Source organism: Enhydra lutris, unplaced genomic scaffold, assembly GCF_002288905.1.
Source record: "Enhydra lutris kenyoni isolate GAN:26980312 unplaced genomic scaffold, ASM228890v2 scaffoldscaffold20, whole genome shotgun sequence".
In the NCBI taxonomy this organism is placed as follows: Eukaryota; Metazoa; Chordata; class Mammalia; order Carnivora; family Mustelidae; genus Enhydra; species Enhydra lutris.
In genome coordinates this window covers 14,009,050-14,030,633 of record NW_019154104.1, presented here as the reverse complement: position 1 = coordinate 14,030,633, position 21,584 = coordinate 14,009,050, and the positions used below count along the sequence as shown (strand labels likewise).

Sequence of the window (21,584 nt, the reverse complement as noted above, 5' to 3'; positions counted from 1 at the left end):
AGGAAGTAATAACAACGTTAGCCAATGGGAAAAACATCCAGCCAGATTTCTCCCAGCTGTGTTTCTCCCCTCTGTGGCCTTCAGTAACTTCAGTGGAAGTTCAGTGTGTTTAGGGAGAAAGATGGCCAGAAGAATCAAAATTATTAAACCAAAAAGGTCAATCTTCAAATTAAGTCTTGGACCAGGCTCAGTGCAAGAATAAGGTTAATCCCTTCCAATGTCCCAGTATTATAAGCAATATGGCTCATCAGCCACAACTCAAATGGGGCTGATATCAGGAGTTATCCTGCCAAAGGGGTGAATGAAGGAAAAATAGTTGTTGGCTTTGAAATGTACAAATCAAGCTATTAGTGTTTCCTTAGCATTCCTTTTGATTTCTAACTCGAGTTTATGGTGACTGCAAGAGATAGGAAAAATCCTCAGAAAAGACAGGTCCTTGGATTGAATTCCATATAAACAGAGGGCCAAGGAATTTTGACAAAATTGTTGCTCACAAAAAGTTGACTTTGCCTTTGAAGTTCTTGTGTGTTCCATATTTACCGTCAGACACCTTCATTCATCCAACAGTAGCACAGGGTGTTCAATAATATGATATAATGGCTTTATTTTTTTTCAGATTAAAAAAGGTCTTTCATAAGATCATTCTCCATTCTGTTATAAAATCATCAGCTAATATGTTTTCAAGGATTTGCCAGGTAAATAATCCATGTTACCTTCAACTTTCAGGTCTAACTGGCCTGATGTAATTTTTTTCCTTTTTTTAATGGCCACAGATGTGTGAATAGTGGTTTAAACCAGTTCCTACTAAAAAGAATGGACTGCCTGGAGTTCCTGCTGACATATTAAGGGAAAAGCTATTTAACTCAAATCCACAGGATTTTTAAATTAAATCCATAGGATTTAAATAAAACGTGTTCATATTCTCCCTTATTTTCTCCCTAGTAAGTCATTTCGATCCAAGGAGAGAAAATATTATAGTGTTGGTCAAAACATCAATGAAAATACTGACATAATTTCTCTCTACCCCCAATATTACTCTGGTGTGATATAGGTTCTGAGAAGCACTGAGAGGACTGAGAGCCGCTCCTTCCAAAAGGGCTACTCCCACCGAACCTTACTGTGCTCATCAGCCCATTAACAGCTGGAAGTCCTGTGGTTAGAGAAAACAAAACCAAACCTGTTCAATTTTGTCTAATGCAGAATTTCTCCAGCTAATCTGAACACATCACTCCTTTTTTCATGGAATCCCTAATGCCAAACAAACTGTACATCATGCACAGCTGGTTTTGTGTTTCCGTTTTCCTTCCTAGCACAATGACTGGCCCCTACTAGGAGCTCAACAGATTTCCGTAATGGATAAATAATAAAATGCATGGCTGTCCTCCCAGAGGTCATGTAGATTGCATTATGTAATTTTTTTCAGATCAAAGATCTCTGTCTCCTGCAGTAACCACTGGCACTCATGTTCAGAGACGAAGAGTACCGTTTCTTCTGGACATTTAACTATAGTAAGTTTGTAAAACATATGGTCGTGGAAATAGAAGCATCTTTACAACATGTGAGAAACTTAACAAGCAAGTATACTTTAACAAACACAAAAGGTTATTAGGAAGGTATTGCTTTATTGCCCTTGTCCCTCTGAAGAACATTCCATCATGGCCCAGTGGGATTCAGTTCGTGGATGTTTTACTCTTGGTTAGCATTTAATAGAAAACTTTCTCCACTGGTAGATTAGCATGTAGAGAGCAGAAGTTCTTAAAAACACTTTGATGTTGAGAAAGGTTGAGATGCTGAAAGTATATAGCGCCAGATTATACGAGAACTCTCGCAGAGCAAATCTCATGACACAGGAGTCTGGCAACTGTGCATTTGGTCAGAGTAAACTGAAAGATGGTCCAGAATATGACTGAAGTTATCGCAGTGAGATATTTGGCCACAAAAAGATAAATAAATAAATTGTGCTATGAATTCTTTACAGTGTTCTACAATTCAGGTATCACTTGTAAATTCTTTATTGCTATTAAAAATGGATGATTGGAAATAAAATTTTAAGGTACTGCATGTAGTAACAGACTGCTGAGATGATGAATGTAACAATCCTGAGCGTTTATAAAACGGACTGTCTAATATTATATATGCATATCTCCATGACATGTCATAACATGGGAAAATTTATTAGGGAGAAAGCATTTTTTAAAAAAATCAATTGTAAATAAACACTCCCTGAATCTAAAGTGCTGGCAACTTTTGCCTCAAGAGGAACTTGTTTCCCTGCTTTTTAGCCAGTCATTTGTTTAAAAAAAAAAAAAAATCCCAATTATAAATCCAAATTTTGTTTGGAAAAATGTGACTGACCACACCTGAAGAATGAAAATGTAAAGTGAAAAGTATCTCCCTTTCTCTGCTGGTATCAGGTTGCCAGTAAGTTAGCCGTATGTCATTCATGAGCTGATATGACTTGGATTGATTTAACTTCTATCCTTCCCAAAGACCAAATATATTGTTGTTTCAGTCAGTGCTTGGCAATGCTGAAGAGCAGAAGCTGCGGATACGTCTGCTAGACAATCTGGGCCAAACTGCGACAGGGACAGATATGCTGTCATTGGTAAAATACTCATGTAAAGCAACGAATTACATTTTGCTTTTTCTGCTTTCATAGTCCTCCTTCTTAGACTGTGGACTTGTTCCATCCATTGGTAAACTTGTGGCATCTTCCTTGATTGAAGGTGAATCTGGAGTAACTGTTCTTTTGGTAAATGCTGGCAAGGTGAGAGAAAAGACAAAAATAAACCCAGATGAAGAGAACTCCTGGGATGACAAAATTGTAAGTAATCACTGTGTCTGACCTAGTTTCCTGTAAACTTTACATGGTATAGACCTTAACAGACCTCCCATGTAGGAATAAATGTAGTACAGTTACTGTATTTTGGAAAACATCTATTCATAGGATTTAATTTTGGTGGGATTTGAAGAGTATCTCAGAACAAGAGATATGCATTTGGTCAATATACAGTGATATAAATCACACACACAATTTGGAGGGAGAAACCTTCATTGCCTTCTTTTCATGGAATCTTCCATGTGCCACAAACTGAGACTAGATCTGGAATCTAGGCTTACTATCTTTCTACAACCACTTACCTCTCTTCTGAGCTCCAGATGGGGAAGTCAAACTATCTACAGGAAGTCCGCCTGTCTGATACCAATCTCTGATGCTTGCCCACCCCTGACTTTCTCCATCTTAGAAAGTGACACACTCATCATCCCAGCCTGGGTTTCTCAAACTTTTGTTCCCTCCTTCTTTTGTCCTGTCTGCTCCACTCATCCTACTTAAGAGTAAATTCTGAAGATTTTACCTCCCAAATTCACCCCAGGCCTCAGGCTCCATACCTTCTCCATTTCTATTGCCTCAGCCCAAGCCACCATTTTCTTCCTATTTTCACTAGTCCCCTTCTCTAAACCACAACAGGGTTATCTTTCCAAAAGGTACATCTAATTATGTCACTTTCCTCCAGTGGCCTCCCAGGAAACTCCGAATAAAATCCAAACATCTGTCTGTGGTTGAAAAGGCTCCCATGGAACTTCACCCCTCCTCTTCCTCTCTCTTTCTCTCTCTCTCTCTCTCTCTCTCTCTCTCTCTGCATCTCTCCTTTCCCGCTCAGTCAGAGCTCCATCTCTCTGGAAGACCATATCCAATTATTTTCTGTAGCCTTTATACTTACTGTTCCCTCTATCAGGAAAACTCTTCCCACCCAATTTTAACTCAGCTGATTCTTGCCATTCAGGCTTCAGTTCGTTGTAACCTCCTCAGAAAGGAATCTCCTGATCACTAATCTAAAGTAGTCTGTTCCAGGTACTTTCTACCATTTTATCTTCAAGCACCAAACACCATTTAAAATGATCTATCACTGTTTACTGCCTCTTTCTTCTGTGGGATGAGGTGTCGCTTTCTGTCTTGTTCTCTTACTGTATCTTCCCTGAGGCCAGAGAGCCTCCTGCATAACCTTTTAGTAAATACTGTTTGAAGAAGTGAATATACTTATGGGATTTTTAAGAGATAGTGAATTGGGGATTTTCTAGCTGCTTTCTAGACAGTATCTGCAGAGTACCTTGTGAATCGAAATAATCAGAACTCAGTTATTTAAAAATATCTGACACCTAACTGGTCAGTGAAAAGATTGTCACATACACAAAAGTCACTATCACGAGAACTGAACCTATAAAATGGAGAGACAAATGTTGTGTTTCCATGAAATAAATAAATCCTTAATGGACAAGAAACATTTTTTTTTTTTTTTACCTTTATCAGTACCCCTACATTTTGATTGCCATAATCTTTGGAATTTTATTCTGCAAGTCTGAGGACAGACTACCTATGAAGCAGTTCAGTTAGCCAGTGGATCCCGAGGTATGGCATAGAAAAGAGTATATACTGTTCTTGCTGCAGAGAAATTATTTTTCATCAGAGGGACTTAAACATTCCACTTTTTAAAAAAATTTTATTTATTTATTTGACAGACAGAGATCACAAGTAGGCAGAGAGGCAGACAGAAAGAGAGGAGGAATCAGGATCCCTGCTGAGCAGAGAGCCCGATGTGGGGCTCGATCCCAGCACCCTGAGATCAGGACCTGAGTCAGAGGCAGAGGCTTTAACCCACTGAGCCACCCAGGCGCACCTTAAATACCCCACTTAAAGGCACCTCAAAATACAAACTGAGAACAATAACTTTTCTTTTCATAGCAAGTAAACGGAGGTTAGAAAGTTCCTTTTAGTAACTTTCATTGACTTGCTTTTTAAAGAATATCAAGTTAAATTAATATGTAAGATTCACATTCAAATCCTATAATAATCTGAAGATAACATCCCCCCCTTGAAAAAATCATAGTCCTTTATTTTGGGGTTTGTTTATTTTAATAAGCATTACTGACAATAGTTTTAGAACCACAGAAAGTTTGAAATCTCCATTTATTTTAAAAATTTAGCTTAGAGATACCAACTCCATAGACATTAGGCATTTTAATCTTAAAGGACTCAAGATTTGGAGAAGTCATCAGATTACTACAGCCCTCTCTCAAATCCAGTCTGCTCCTGGCCCCAAGAGTGAGGGCCCTGTCCTAGGAGTCATGTTCCTTTAGCCTAAAAGAAGCTATACATGGAGACTAGTGGTCAGTCACTACTTATAAAAAGTAAAAATGACAGTTTCAAAAGCTGGCATTATAAGTCTCTCTTTCTAAGCCCCCACTGTCTAGAGGCTGAAGGTAATGGAATCCAAGCCTTCTAAAAGAGTATCCTGAATCACGGCCATCACTTCTAGCCAGCCAGGATAAATTTGGTAGTAATCATGGCTCTAAATAATGGATTTCTGTGTTCCTATTTCCAATGGTAATATAAACTTACAAGTTATACATTTCTTCCCTTCTTCCTGGCAGAAGGAATCTACCTTTTCTTGAATTGACCTGAACTACACAAAGCTGACATAAATTACTACTTAAAACAAACTTTCATTAATGCTGGATCATTTCAGAGACCACAAATTATGCAGTATTTTCCCATTTCCTTTGTTTTTTCCATGGTCAGTGATTCTACGCTTTCATTTGGTCACAGTTTGACAGGGTGCCTACGTCAGCAGAATGAAAGCCTTAGCATCTACAGCACAGACAGAAGGGCCTCGTCCTGTACAAATCCCAATTTGAGTGAGAAGGAGCCTGTTCTGTGGGCTCATAAACTTGTGTCTGCCTCAGCACCTATGGTTATGCACTCCTCACACCTCTGTACAGGTCTAAACTGCTCTAAACTCCAACCCCCAGCTTTCATGTTCCATTCACAAGGCAATGAGAAAATCGAACACTTGCTAGTCAGACATAAAAGCAGGGGTGTTCTTAATAGCATTTTATTTTTACAAAATGCTTTTCCAGCCAAAGTGTACATACAACCTATCAAATAGCAACAAAGGGCTACATAGAAAGGCAGCAGCCTCTTACCTTATCCCACCCAGTCCCCCAATCCTGCACCCCAGGGTCAACCACAATCAACCCTTTTAGCTTTCTTTTCTGCATTTATTTCAATTTTGTAAGAAAAAGAAGCTTATATGGCTATTTTCTGACTTATCATTTATAAATGTATTCACACCCATCCACTTCCCCTCACCCCATACTCCTTATACAGTTACATTTGAACTAGTTGTGTCGGTAGTGAGTATTTATAATATTATGTAAATATAGCTCACACAAACCTAGTAAGTATACTATGACAACGTTTCTTTTCTTACCCATTTTTCCCGTAGAGTTATTAACTGACCCATGTTTTTATTTTTGTTTTTTTATTTGCTCTTACTCTGTGACTATCCTTAATTATTTTAATAGCTCAATGAGATCTGCCAGATTCTAAGTGCTCACCTGAATCAAATAACCTAACATCGTTATTTTCTAAAAATTTTCCTAATGGAATCTTTACTTTCTTCTATCAAGTTGAGAGAACTAAACACGAGTCTCCAGATTAAAAGTGCCCGCCCACCAAATGGCTAGAAAAGCAAATAAAGTAAGGCCTGCAGGGAGGTAAATCATCACAAAATTCGCTGGAGTTCAAGAGACGATCCTAAAAGGTCCCAGCACTGGGGGTTGGGGCATTAGGTGATGGAGAAGTTCACTTCAAAGGAGTGGAGGTCAACACAAAAAGATATAAGGTTTTTCAATAGCAACATTAGATTTTGGACGAGAACAATGCAATGACTGCAGAAGCAAAGTCACTTTCAACCTAGATTTTTATAGCCAGCCAAAGTCTCGTCAAGTGTGAGTGGTGGAAGAAATCTATTTTCAGAAATACAATGACTGAAAGCATTTACCTGCTTTTCTTTGATGTGCTCCCACAAAAGAAAGAACTGAGACAACAAAGGAAGGCACAAACAAAGGATGGCATGCGTTCTGAGAAACTTGGGCACCAACACAGGATGGGGGTGAAGGAAAATCTCAGGACATCAGCCATGCGACAGGTATGGGTTGGGTGGGCCCTTCTAACCTGCCCACTCCTGGCTTTTGTTCTCTCCTCTCAAGACTCACTAATCAGGTACTGTTCCTCTTGAAGGGATTTTCTAAATATCTTTTCTTTCCTATTATCCCATTCTTTTTCTTCTAGTTTCTTTATGGTTTTTGCAACTTTGCCTCCCACCTTTCTAGTTTTTCATATTTTAAATTTCTGAGACCTCTTATACTATGGTCCTTTTTCATAGCATCTTGTTCTTATTTTTAATGGGTATAATGTTTTCTACATCTGAGGACATTAATGATATTTAAAAAGACATATTCTGTCCCCTGTGTGATCCATTTACTGTAGCTTGGTTTTTCTCTTTGTTGGCTTTGACATTTCTCCTTAATTTTAGATTTAAAAGGAGGTTAGAGAAAAATTACAGGATAATTTCTGTAACTAAGCTGAAATTTTTTATGCTACAAAAATGGAGCAGTATTCTGGGTGATCCTGATCCACTTTTAAAATACTACATTATGAAAAAAACATAGAAAATTCAAGGATTGGGCACCTGGGTGGCTCAGTCATTAAGCGTCTGCCTTCGGCTCAGGTCATGATCCCAGGGTCCTGGGATCCAGCCCCGCATCGGGCTCCCTGCTCAGTGGGAAGCCTGCTTCTCCCTCTCCCTCTGCTTGTGTTCCCTCTCTCTCTGTGTATCTCTCTGTCAAATAAATAAAATCTTAAAAAGAAATTCAAGGTTTATCAGAAAAGTAAATAAGAATAACTCTGATCTCTAAAAATAAGTTTAATTCAATTATTTAAAATGACTAACAATAAGGTACCAATGATTAAATTTTTAAAAGTATCCTTGAAAGCATGGAGGTAGATATGGAGGAAAATCATTAAACAGACTTGTCAAAAGAGGAACAGTAAAATGTAAAGCTATGAATTAATAAATTAATTAATAATTTAACAAGAAGTTAATGAGGAGGTTTAGTTTTTAAGCTGAATTTTTCAGTCAGATTTTACAATGTAGACTATAATAGGTACTTTCATATCCAAGTTATGTTCTCAATATTTTTTCCTATTCTTACTTAACTTTGTTTCCTTTTGAGCCAGTATTTATATAGAAACCTATGGCTTCCTGTGAGGAACACATCTTAGAGAGATGACCACAGGTGGTCATGAGATGCTACCGAGTGTAAAGCTGGATGTCCTTTCTTTCACTGCCTGTCTTAATAGTGATAATAATAATAATAAATTCTAAAAACCTTGGTGTTTTCCCTCTAATGTCTCCTAACCACTACTTCCTAGGTGCCTTTCTAGGGAACCTTATGAAAGTCATAATAGCAAAATGAAATAGCAGGAGAACAATGACATCTATGTCCATATCATGGTGCTATTTATATCTCAGGCTCCTGAATGTCTTAATGGGTAGGATACTATGATGTTTGATGGTGTTTTGTGCTTACCCTCTGCCTACATGTTCACATGCATCCAACAGACCTGAGGAAAATTTTCCATTTCTTCATATGAAACACAAAACATTTGTGTATGTGTATATCAGATTCTGAGGTACCATAATCCATTTGAGATACAATTTACATTGAAGGGCAACTGCCAGATTAGAATAGCAGGGTTGTATGCAGACATATAAAATCACTTAGTAAAATGGTTACGACAGGAAAGAGAAAATGCTCAGCTTTTGGAGTAAAATAATCATGATATAATGAAAACCGAACCATTTTATTAGAAACTGATAAATATTTATTCAATGAATCCATGAATATAAATCAGCAAAAATGAGAGTTATCACTTTTGGATCTGACCTACTTCTTTGTGGCTTATTTTGATATTTTATTTTATAGCAACCTACATTTTTTAAATGACAGAATTGTCAGATTTAATATATAAACTCTATGTCCATGGTAAATTGAGGAGTTAAATGATTACTTAAATAAGAATCCATTAAATAACATTTAAGATCCAATGATTTGGATAAAAGTGGACTTAAAAAAACTCATATTCTCATTCATCTAATATTAATTGAGCATTTACTACATTCCAAGTACTATGTGGGATGCTGAGGAAACAATCATGAACAAAACAGACATTGCTCCTTTCATCACAAAGTTCACTCTTTAGTGAAGAATATAATCACTAAACAAAAAGTCACTCAAAAAATAACTCCATAATTATTCTAAGAAGCGTTTAAAAGGAAAATTGTAATGTGTTATGGGCACTCATAACAGACACCATATTTAAAACCATAGGTTTCAAAGACTTCTTTAAGGATTTTACATACAAACTGAGACTTGAAATATAGTAAGGAAGAAAAGAGGTAAATGGTGGGGAAGGGTAGCCTAGGTCAACAAACTCACACCTTGTTCACACTGGTAACATTTTATCAACATTTGAAGTATATTCACAGAATGAAATATAGCCACTAACAGTATTGGTGACCTTATTCTTCGCACAAGATGATATATAGAAATATATATATCACAGTTCTGTGAAAAGATTTTCTACTTTTTGATGACTTAAATTTTATAATATCATCTAACTGCCTTTACCCACTCATCCACAATTACCAGCAACCTCCATACAAAAAATTTGCTTAATTAAGATTATTACCTTGAGTGATTCATTTTGTTTTTCTGAGAAGTGTAAGGTCTACAAAGACGGGATCCCATACACTTTTTAGTAAATTGGGTAACATAAATGAATCTGGGAGGCGTTATTTGTATGATTCATAATAACAATTTCTTCAAAATCCTAACACAACTATTACTATCAGGTACTTTACATTTTAATCCATCTATGAGTTGCAGTTCCTTAAATCCAATTTATTTTATTTTATTTTTTTTAAATATTTTATTTATTTGACAGAGAGAGATCACAAGTGGAGAGAGAGAGAGAGAGAGAGAGAGAGGAGGAAGCAGGCTCCCTGCCTAGCAGAGAGCCTGATGTGGGACTCGATCCCAGGACCCTGAGATCATGACCTGAGCTGAAGGCAGAGGCCTAACCCACTGAGCCACCCAGGCAGCCCCTTAAATCCAATTTAAAAACTGGTACAGGACTTCATTACTTACGATTCAAGTGTGACAATCGTGGACTAGACAGGAAGCGACTGCGATCATGCCAAGAGAATGAGTTCTCTAACCCATGAGCAAGGGAACTTTCTGGAAAGATTCTGTCATCCTAAAACAAAGAACATAGCACTTCAGTGATTACAAAATGTAAGGATCAGGGCTCATTTAAATGTGCTGAAAATGAAATTGAACCTCAAATATATGAGTTATGTTATACAACAATTTAATTATTAAAAAATACATGCATGCTAAAATAAAAAATATATATATATATATATATAAAATATATAATATAAAAGGGAGAGAGAGAAGGAAATCACCCATGGCCACAACAGCATGACATACTTCTTTCTAGTCTTTTTTTCCCTGTGGATTGGTTTTGTAATGTTGTTATAAAACCGTGTTCTTCATTTATTTATACTAATACTCTGAACACTTTTGAAGTCACTATATTATCTTAACCTTTAGCTTATGTGTTACGCATATACTATCTAGTGGATAAACTATGCTTTCCTCAGTTACTACTTTATTGGGCATTTAGGTGGTTTCCAATATTTTTCTCCTATAAATAACACTGTGAAAATATCTTTAAATATATAACCTTTTCTATATTTAGGACTATTCCTTATGACAAATTCTTAGGTGGAAATTCTGGGTCAAAAAAACCCAATTTGATATTTTTAAATACACTTAGCTACACTGCATTCCATAACGATTATACCAATCCTCTTACTCATTCAACAAATATTTAATACATAAACAAAAATGAACACAGAAAAAGACCCTATCCTTATGGACTATATGAATGTGTTCTTGTACCCAAATCTTAGTTGAAAATGGGAATTTTAACTACAAATAACTTATTACATTAAAAACAAATGCTTTAATATATTTTCCTATAATAGTGAAATTGCAGTTTTTTTCTCTTAGATATGTTCTAGTTATTTACACTACCCTTTATTTTTTTCTTTGTTTCAATTCATGTGACAATAATTTATTGGGCATTAAGTATGTGCTGGTCAAAGAGCAAACAAAACATTGTGGTATACAGTTATGAAACTTTCAGGCCTACAGAAGAGAAAGATACCAAATAAATTATGCAAAATACAATGAAAAATTATAATGAGTGCTATAAGAAGAATAGGAAATAGTTAAATTTAGACAAGAGGTCCAGAAAAGGCCCCTTAGGGACATGATATTTAAAGCAATATTTGAATGCTGAGTACGAATCAGCCAGGCAGAAGCTTATGAGGGAGGATGAGAAGGTGGGAGCAAGGGGGAACAGGAGATGGTGGCTGGGCAACAATGTTCCAGAAATGTGTGAGTGGCTGAGGTGAGAAAGTCTGGTGTGTCTGAAGAACTGAAGGAAGGCCCCTTGGCTGTGGCACACTAAACTGGGGAAAGTGGTTACAGTGAGATCCAGGGGTGAGATATGGATTTAGGGATTTTTTTTTTTCTTAAGTACCATTGGAAGGCAATCAAAGGTTTAAAGAAGATTTCTATTTAAATTTTAAGGAGATTTAGGGGCCCCTGGGTGGCTCAGTCAGTTAAGCGTCTGCCTTTGGCTGAGGTCATCATCCCAGGGTCCTGGGATCAAGTCCCGCATCAGGCTCCCTGCTCAGTGGGGAGCCTGCTTCTCCCTCTCCCACTCCCCCTGCTTGTGTTCTCCTGCCCTCTCTGTCAAATGAATAAGTCTTTGGAAAAAACACATAAACTTTAAGGAGATTTAAATTTGTATTTCTCAAACATACTCTGGTCTTTATGTGGAGACGAGACTGAAATAGCACAAGTGCTGAAGTGGGAAAACCAATTTGAAAACTGTAATTTTAGAGGATGGCTGTGGGGTCAAGGGAGAGGAGGGATCAAGAATGCTACCAGAGTCTTGATGAGACACCTGCAGTTAGGTGGCCCCCATGGATCCCCATGGATTCCTCCAAACGTCACCCCACAGAACAGGGCCTCATGCCACAGGACCATTTGCTGAATTAATTGTCATTCTCTGTATCAAGTACATTTTAATTGTTTGTCACATAAGTATGTATGCAAATGCAAAAGAAAGGCCAAAAAGACCAAGTTTATGTATAATGGTAAAAGGCCCATTTATTCTGAGCTAAAAGCATGGACATAATCTTCAGATCACTCAAGATCATTAGCCTTCATGTACCAAAAGAGCGTTTAGATGAAGATCGTTTAAGATGAAGGCCCTGAGATTTTTAACCATATGATTTACAGTTTTTACTAATTATGGGGATTTCATAAGAAACTAGAGGTCATTCACTGTAGGATCTCTGGAAAGAAAAGGATATACATTGTGTCCCCAGTGCACTCCAATAGCTACTTTAAATAAGCTGACATGGGGCAGCTGGAGGCAGGGGCAACAGAGCTAGCATATCACAGTTAAGGCCTGGATGGAGTTGGAAGTGGCACAAATGCAAAAGAGAGTTATGTCTTCACACAGTGCTAAAGATCTCCATTTAAGTGTGGTTTCTACGAAGCATGAAAGAGAAAAGCATAGTAATGGCTCCCCACTAACAGATGTTTCAATCATTATGGGCCAATAAGAAAAAGAAAAAATAAGGGAAGCAAACACACACACTTTTTGCCCATTGACAGCTGGATTGAAAAGACAGTGAGAGAACAGGAGGGAAGCTGGAGGTCCGAGCGTCTTGCTGAATGAAAGACAGTGCAAAGACAGACTCAAAATGGGCCTACCAGAGGAAGGATAAAGTACCGGAAGACATTCAAATCCTATTCATCCTTCCCAAAAGGCATGGTTTTAAATTTCCAAAACAAAATCAACTGGCATCAAGGCACGAGTTATATGTTTTCTATTTACAGAAAAAGAGTAATTTATATTTTCAATGACAAAACCACCTTATTGGCATATGACAATTAAAATATGGCCCTGACATATTTCACTCTTAGCAAATCTGGAAAATACAGAAGAAACTGAGAAGAAAATAATGTGATAAATTAAAAAGTAGCCTATTAGCCTAATTTAAGGGTATGTTTTCTGATTCTTCTTTACAAATATCTTTTTGTATTGAGTTTACCATTTGTTGACATTTTTATTTCTTACTTTTTCATGCAGGGTTATACATGGGAATTTATTCTACCATCATCATCATCATCAGTATATTTATACCATAGTGTATTTGACTAATCTGCCATTGTTGGAAATGCATTTCAGTATTTTTTTCCTATTATAATTTGATAAACATCTTGGTATGCAAAGCTTGGTCAACATTTTAAATTTATTAACATAGATTTCTAGAAGTAGAATTAGGAGGTAACACATTTTAAGGGTGCTTTTTAATATCCATTTCATCTAAATTGTTAAATTTGTTGCCAATATGCTGATACTCACAACATTTCCTAAATATCCTTTTAGTGTCTATGAGAGTTCTAGAAATATTCGTCTTTCATTCTTAATATTGGCAATCTGTATGTTCTCTCCTTTTTCCTAATCAATGTGGGTAGGCTTTTAAAAATTTTATTGATCTTTTCTTTTCTTTTTTGCAAGTCTCTTATTGATCTTTTCAAAAAACCCAGTTTTGTTTCCATCTCCCTTCCCCATTTTCCTGCTTTCTATTTCATTGATTTCTGCTCTTATCTTTATTATTATCTTCCTTTTACTTAATTTAGGTCTGTTATTCATTTTTCGGTTTCAAGCTATGATTATCTATTATCAACTTTTCTTCTTTCATAATATACACATTTAATGTTATAATTTTCTCTCCAAGCACTATCTTAACTGAGTCCCACAAATTCTGATTAATTGTACTTTTATTTTTATGCACTTAAAATATTTTCTAATTTTCCTTTTGAAGCCCCAATGGGTTATTTAGAAAAATGTTGTTTATTTTCCATCTAGGAATCTTCCAGATATCTGTTATTGATTTCTAGCTTCATTCCATTGTGGTTAGATGACATACTTCACATAGTTTCAATCATCTTAAATTTATTGAGATTTGTTTTATTGCCCAGAATATAGTCTATTTTGGAGAATGTTAGATGTGCACTTGAAAATTACATGTAGTCAGCTGTTGTTAGGTGGAGTATCCTATAAATGTCAGTTAGGTCTTATTGGCTGATAGTGTTGCTCAAGCTTTCTGTATCTTTACTGATTTTCTGCCTACTGTTTCATCAATTACTGAGAGAGGGATGTTGAAATCTTCAACTATAATTACAGATTTGTCTATTTTTTCCTTATGATTCTATCAAGTTTTGCTTCATGTATTTTGATACTCTGTTAATAGGTACATACCATTTAGGAATGTTATCCTTTCCCTTTAAAACAGTTGACTTTTTCAAACCACTCATGCCTGTTTTTCATGTATAGAAATGAGGAAGCTCAACTCTAATACAGGTTTAAGTTGCAACATTTTATAGGTCTTCAAAAGACTGTCAGACTCCTTCCTATTACCCTGAAATATAACTAATGAAATGAATAAAAGAATATCCCCAAAGAAAAATACCTCACAATCCCTTTGAACAATCAACATACAAGAATTAGGAAAAACCAACCAACCAACCAACCCTCCATTTTCCCCAATTTTATATTGATATTTAATTTGTGGAATTTCCAAAGAACTAAATTTTACAAGGTAACCTTAAGATGAATGTTTCTTTCGAATTCTTATCCATCTTTCAATCAAATACTTAAATATTTAAATGGAATACTGGTTAAAAAAGGAAGATTCGGTGCAATTTTAGGAATCCTACCTTTTGCCTTTAACCAATTCTTAAATTCTTAGCACAAGGACTTATTTTTATTGCTGTCTTAAGTCTCAACAAGCTAGTTAGCCAGAATTCCCTGCAAAAATTCCACTGGGTGAAGGGACTTGCATTTTCTAATATTTTCCCTGGGTTTCTTCCACTTCTCTTTCATAACCCACATTGTAATTGGTTTCTTAAAAGCTGTTCCAACCTGACTAAATCTCTTTGCTAAACTGATCTCTAATGATTAATATTTAATGATGCCCACCAAGTATTTTTCTCTCAGGAATATTACAAGCTCAAAGTTTAGAAGACAGAGGATACATGTAATTTTTTTTAAAAATTTTAATTTATCCAACCTTTACCCTGGAGAGAAGGAAAAAAGCACTTATGTGTTTCTGAATCTGTGGCAGCAATGTTTTCCTGAATTTGTCTCTTGCCTCACAATGTACCATACTTCCATCTCTTCCCCACACTTAATTCCCAATTCTCCATCAATGCTCAAAAAAGCTTAACCTCTTCTTTAGTAAATTTTATTCCTCTGTGGAAGTTCGACCAGGCAGATAGTTTACTTAAAGCCTGTCTTCTCCATCTCAATCTGCATGGCTGCAATTTTAGCTTTAACCTCAATGAGGGTGAGGCTTTCCCTGTCTCGATCCTTCCATCTACCCATCCCATTAGTCCAGAATTTAGCACAGTGCCATGTGTGTTAAGGAACTCAAACATAGTCATATATGCTCACTTCTTGGCTAAAGTGAAGAAATTCAAGTTTGCTATGGCTGAAGCTGGGAAATAGGAGACTGCCACTCTCACATTCCAGTTTCCTCATGTCCAAAAATGAAGACCCTGGAACAGATCATGTTTAAGTCCTCTGGGCACCAACACTTGATGATTCTAATCCATCTGAACAGAACCACTGAAGAACCAGTACTCTAACTATGCAAATTTATACAACAATACCATAAACCCAAAGCCACACTTGTCCACAGACAAAGAGACTCACAAAAATACTGTGCCAGATCAGGCCATTTGATTAATTTATCTTTAATCAATTGATATTTTATTATGTATCATTTAAATATTCCTGGTGACTCACTAATAAAAAAGATTGCACTTATTTTCTTTAACATACTTTAAATTTGGACCCATATGACTTTCATCCATTTTCAGAAATCAAATTTATTCATTGTGGATAAAAATTTGCCATAAATACAGATTCTCAAGAGAATATGCCACTGACTTATAAAACAATGGAAGGAATAAAAAATGTTTTAATCACAGTGCTTCATTGGAATCAGTGCTTCTTCTCTTAATGTGACTGTTGTAAAGGAAACAATGATTGTTTGGATAAATATAACATTTTTAATTAAGACTAATAAGGCATTTAATCAGTATTCCTTACGTTTTTAAGCATCTAGAATTTTGGATTTAAGGCGCTTAAAAGTGAATTTCTCCACAATCTTCCTAATGTTCTTGTTGAGTAAATCATTGGGAAAGGTGAAAATATGGTGCTTATCAAGGAAACTAAGTATAGTAGAGGAGGGCTCTAGTAGGTTAAGAAATTAATATGCTCATCTAAGTACCCATGTTGATTCCTAAATAAGCACCTTTGACTCATTGCTATTTTCAAATTTTACAACAAAGAAAAACTCCAATTCATTTGGCAATCTTTTGTTTAGCTTTTAAAGAGCTAGATGAAATCAACTAGTTAAATATTATGGTTGGCAAGTTAGTATTGATCACTTCAAAAGAATGAAAATCTCTTTAGACTTAAGCATGATTTGTTTGCCTACAGAGTTTCAGACTTGTCATCTAAGCATTCCTGAAAAAACAGCATTTAAATTTTTGTTAGAATTCCAGAAAAGCTGAAGCAAGGAGAAAAAAAAAACAACAACAACAACAACCTCATCACCAATTTAGCACGTATAGGATGCTCATTGTGTACTCTGGAGTTAAAGATGAGGCAGACAGCATCCTCAAAAGTCATATAATCCAGTAGGACAGCATTTCCTAAATTTCAGTAATCACCTATCGTTTTACTAATTTTTTTTAGTGTTAACCTAAAGATTAGCCTTGAACCCTGAATCGCTATATAGGAGAGGCTTAAAGGTTGGGAGACTGGTTAAAGCTCCTCAAATTCTCCCACGGTTGCTGCTATTGTTTCTAAGGAACATCTGTAAAATTACCTCAATAATAATGGTGATATATTTTAATAGATATTCAATAAACGTCACCTCTAATCTTGAATTGCACCAGGAGTTATGCATAGCATTCAGCAGCTACTATTGGAGACGATTTAAGCTATGTCCAGAAAAAGCTGACCTGAGAGGAAGTGCTAACAGCCATTAACTGCTATGAGCAAAGTATAAACAAATCATGGAGAGATTCAAGGCGGAAGAAACAGCTTCCAGGAGTAAAGCATGTACTTATATCATACACATGCTTACATTGAACAAATAGGACAAAGGGCTTTGGCAGACTCTGCCTGCATAAACTGTGCCGAAAACCATTGTCAATACTTCCTCACCTACCTCATCTTATCCTGCAAAACATCTGCTTCTTTAAAAGACGTTACGTACTAAGTCTTCAGCTAGAAATTGAAAATCATGATTTTCCTTCCAGGAGAAGGAAGGAAAGGGGGCAGGGAATCATGCCTTCTGTGATTTTACTATAAAATCTTCTGCTACTTAAAACTATATATTTAGTATGGGTAGAGAGCAAAAAAGGGCAGGCAGTAAATGGATTTTTTTGGACAAAACCATGCTCCTCTGTGAATTCAGATTAGGAATGCTATGTTGACTTTCGAACATTCTGTTCTATTTGAAACAGCTGGGACAGCAAGGAAGACTGTATGTTCTACAGAAACCCAATTTGATGACAGAGAGGCCATGAAATGCTTCTGTTGTCTACACACAGAGAGGAATGTCATGTCAGATTCAGGTCTGAATTGCATTTTAAACATAAACTTTTAGATCAGGCTTTGTCCAGTTAACTTGGACAGCTTAGTACAATATTATATTATGCTCTCAGAAACTGTGGACATTGAAAATCTTGAAAGGTTGGTAGAAATCTGACTTTTTTTTTTTTTTTTTTTTTAGTTTTAATTTGAATTCCAGTTAGTTAGCATACAGTATAACATTAGTTTTGGGGGTAAACTAGAGTGGTTCAACACCCCCATACGTCACCCCATGGGTATCCTGACAAGTGCCCTCCTTAAACCCCAGTCACCATAGAAGGAAACAGCAGGAGGTTGCTATAGCCTAGACAGAAAGAGCCCCTGGCTTGTCCCCTTCCTTTTCACTGCTCTCTCCACCAGCAGCGTGGTTAGGCTGCATGTCTCACTGCCTTCTTACAACATAAACAAATTGAGAGAAGCCAGTGGCCAATACGGTTCTGCTATTCCAACAGTTCTTCGTCTGTCAAGAGTAACACAGTCAGGGTTCTGTAAGTGTAATGCTAATAGCGATCCTCTTCCAAACAAACGTGCATCAAACACTTTGTCTTTTGTGCTACAGACTGTGTGAAGGCTTTGCATTCCTAAGGGTTGGTGATGATTTTTCATCTTCTGCCATTCTCTCCCGCCCCCAGCAGAGTGCCTATATGTTGCAGAAACTCAAGTTCTCGTTGAATGTTGTACTTAAACAAAAACAAGCACCCATGTGCAGCAATTTAGAACGGAAGCTCCAGAGAGGCAGCGGGCTTCGTCTGTTTTGTTGACGGATGTGAGGGGCAAGCACCTACCTAGTAAGTTCCTGGCACATAACGGACACTGAGTGAATATTTGTTGGATGCATGGATAAGTACGATGACTTTCCAAAGAGCCTGGGAAGTACTTATTTGATTGGTAAATCAAGCAGAGGACACACTGTCGGAATGTGCACAGAAAGCAAGATGAGGTTGGTAATTTCTCCTTTCTTCCAGCCAGGGGCTGGCAAACGCTTTCTTTCGAGGGCCAGATCATACAGAGCGTAGGCTTTTGGAGCCATTCACTCTCTGCCCTACCTACTCGACTCTTGCTGCTGAGTGTGAAGGCAGCCACGGATGACACGTGAATAAATGCGTGGCTGAACCTCAATAAAATGTTACTGACAAAAGCAGTCAGCAGGCAGCACTCACCTCACGGGAGGTAGTGTGTTGACTCCTGCTCTACCATAACTGGCGAGAACGAAGCTATTCAAGAAGACAAACAGGTAGCTATTCCCTCCACGAGGACCACGCCTTGGGCATCTTTCTGTGTCCTGCGACCTCACCTGGGTTAGGTCGTACAGGGCTTTGCAGGGTGGTGGCAGCTCAGTATGTTTGTCGAATTTTAAACTGAATCTTACAATAACTGATTTCCTGGAACCACAGTTGTCAGGAGAACCAACAAATTCAAGTCACTGCAACGTGCCTTTTCTTTGAAGTCTCCTAGCAAAACATGTGGGCAGTTAATAGCTATGGAAATAATATCAAATAAAACTAGGGCAGCACCTTCTCTCTTGATAGAGGACCAATGCCTCTTACTTGAAGCCTAGCCTTCAGGATGTCAACAATTAACCGGAGGTAACTCTTCTGATTATCTGTGAGGCTAAGAAACGATGAACAAATGTCTCACTGCCCATCTGAGCTCCTGCTTCTTTTGAAACATTTTCAGTGAATTGTTTTCATAAAGGGTATAGAAGCAAATCATTGTTGGTATCACAACTGGCCAAAATGTGCTCCCACATTTTCTTCTCCAAAATATGATGTACTCAGGGGTGCTGAGTTAGATTATGCATTATTTCAGGCCAGACATCTGTTACAAATGGTGAGAGTCTACATATTCATTACTGGAATGGATCAATGTTTTCAAAAGTTTAAGTAATATTAATGTAGAACAAATGACATCATAAAATGTGCTTTGCGGCCTTTTCTGATACTCGCACTACCTATTTGCAAAATTTTCAACTTATTTCTTATTTTACTAAGTGTTGGCCTCCCTTACAAACCAGGCCTGATTTCTTCTTCAGCTGCAAATGTAATTTTAAAGAGAACTCCAACAAGATTACTTGCTGAACACGTTAAACATTCATAGCTTTGCCATATGCTGTTATGGAAATTACACTGATTTAAAGCAATCTGGGTGTCACTAGGTAGTACTGATTCACCTGATACCAAATCTAACCATGGTGAGAAATAATGTTTTAAAGGTGTCATTTGCATCTAGACCTCTGTTGAACTAAGAGGCACGTACTGGGTTTATTTTTGGAGACAATGGATTTTCATATTAAAAATATGGTTCTACATCTGGTGATTTCTAGAAAAATTAAGGTTATAGGAGGCCCAAATTTACACTATGATAGCATAGCAGTCAAGGATATAGATTCCTGAAGCCAGGCAGATCTCAGTCTTAATCCTGGCTCAACCATTTAAGAGTTCTATAACCTTCAATGGTAAGAGAGGGCAAATAATGGTGCCGACCTGCCAGGTTTGCTGCAAGGATTAAATGAGCTAATGCACGTAAAGCATGTGACAGCTCTGAACAGAGCACCTTCATGCGGTTGGCTCAACAATGAGTCAGTAGTATTATGGGCTATGGCCGCCTAACCTTTATACTTCTGTTGGAAGGTTAGCAGCATCCCATATTAAGTGGTGGAGAAATGCTTGAGTATATGGGGTCTGATGGGGATGTCGAAAGATGATTTAGTGAAATTAGGATCTGCTATACAAGACAATAAGGTCACTGTTATAGTCAATAATCCCCAACTATAAAAAATCAAAGGGAAAAAGGCACAGTCTCAGGACACCCTTTGCACAGTTACAGCATCAATAATGTGGCATAACTGTTGTTTTTATTTGGGATGGGGAAAGCGGAGAGCTCATTTTAAGCATGCTAGGGAAAGACTTATGGAAATGAACACTGTCTTTAGATCCACTGAGCATTCTATCCAATTACATTCAGAGGACAGAAGAAGCTTCTTAGAAATAATTACATTTGGCTGTAATAAGTGAATATATATGGTGTAATGAATATTCATACATATTGAAGTCTGTGAGAATATAAAAAAGAGAGAAGAACCTTTAATTTTTGTTTGTTTGTTTGTTTCCCTAAATTGACTTGGGCATGTACATTTGAAAATAGATGGATTCTCTCTAGGTCAGTGTTCTGAATGGGGGGACGGTTTTGCTCTCTAGGGGGTGTTTGGCAAGTGTCTAGAGACATGTTTTGATGCCACAACTTGCGACAGAGGACGCCACTGGCATCTGGTGAGTAGAATCTCGGGCTACTGCTAAATGTTCTATAATGTGTAAGGTAGCCTTCACAACAAAGAATTATCTGGTCCAAATGTTAATCCCAAGGCTGAGAAACGCTGCTCTAAGCTAGTAACTGTTCAGGGCCTAACAGGTTTAAAATCACCCACACCCCAGGTGGATCTTGGGGAGACTCTAGAGGATGGTAGGCTTTTTTGTCAATATGGTCAACTTTCCAGTCTCCTGTGTTGATTCCACACTACTGAACCATAAGCTGAAGTCATTGTGTGGAGTTCATATCCTCAGGAAAAGAATGATCATAAACACCAAGATTAGAGTTCACGAAGTACTATGTGTTACTTGACCTTCTGGAGACTTCACAGAGGAGGTCTACCACCTATGCAGAGCCTCTGACCGACCAAGAGACCAAGGGTCTCCTGGCATATGATTTCTTAAACAACATCAATACCAAGAGACAAAAAACATGTTAAGCAACAATGGCATAAAATTAAAGATAATTCCCAAGTAAAAAGTTATAAGTACAATCTCTGGAAATTTTATTTTCTAGTCCCCTGAAACTGGAGTATCTTTTCTTTTACGTG

General features: G+C 37.1%; 1 protein-coding gene across 3 annotated transcripts in view; it reads right to left on the bottom strand.

The window, feature by feature from the left end:
• Positions 1-1,605: 1,605 nt before the first annotated feature.
• LOC111148569 (centrosomal protein 128) overlaps positions 1,606-21,584 on the bottom strand; it is a 395,466-nt gene continuing 375,487 nt past the window's right edge. For all 3 annotated transcript variants that reach the window (XM_022505239.1, XM_022505241.1, XM_022505240.1), the window contains 2 exons: positions 10,054-10,162; positions 1,606-2,759 (listed from right to left, as the gene is read on the bottom strand). In XM_022505239.1, the coding sequence (XP_022360947.1) occupies positions 2,632-2,759; positions 10,054-10,162 (237 nt within the window). In that variant the 3' untranslated portion in view covers positions 1,606-2,631. The remainder of the gene's footprint in view (positions 2,760-10,053; positions 10,163-21,584) is intronic.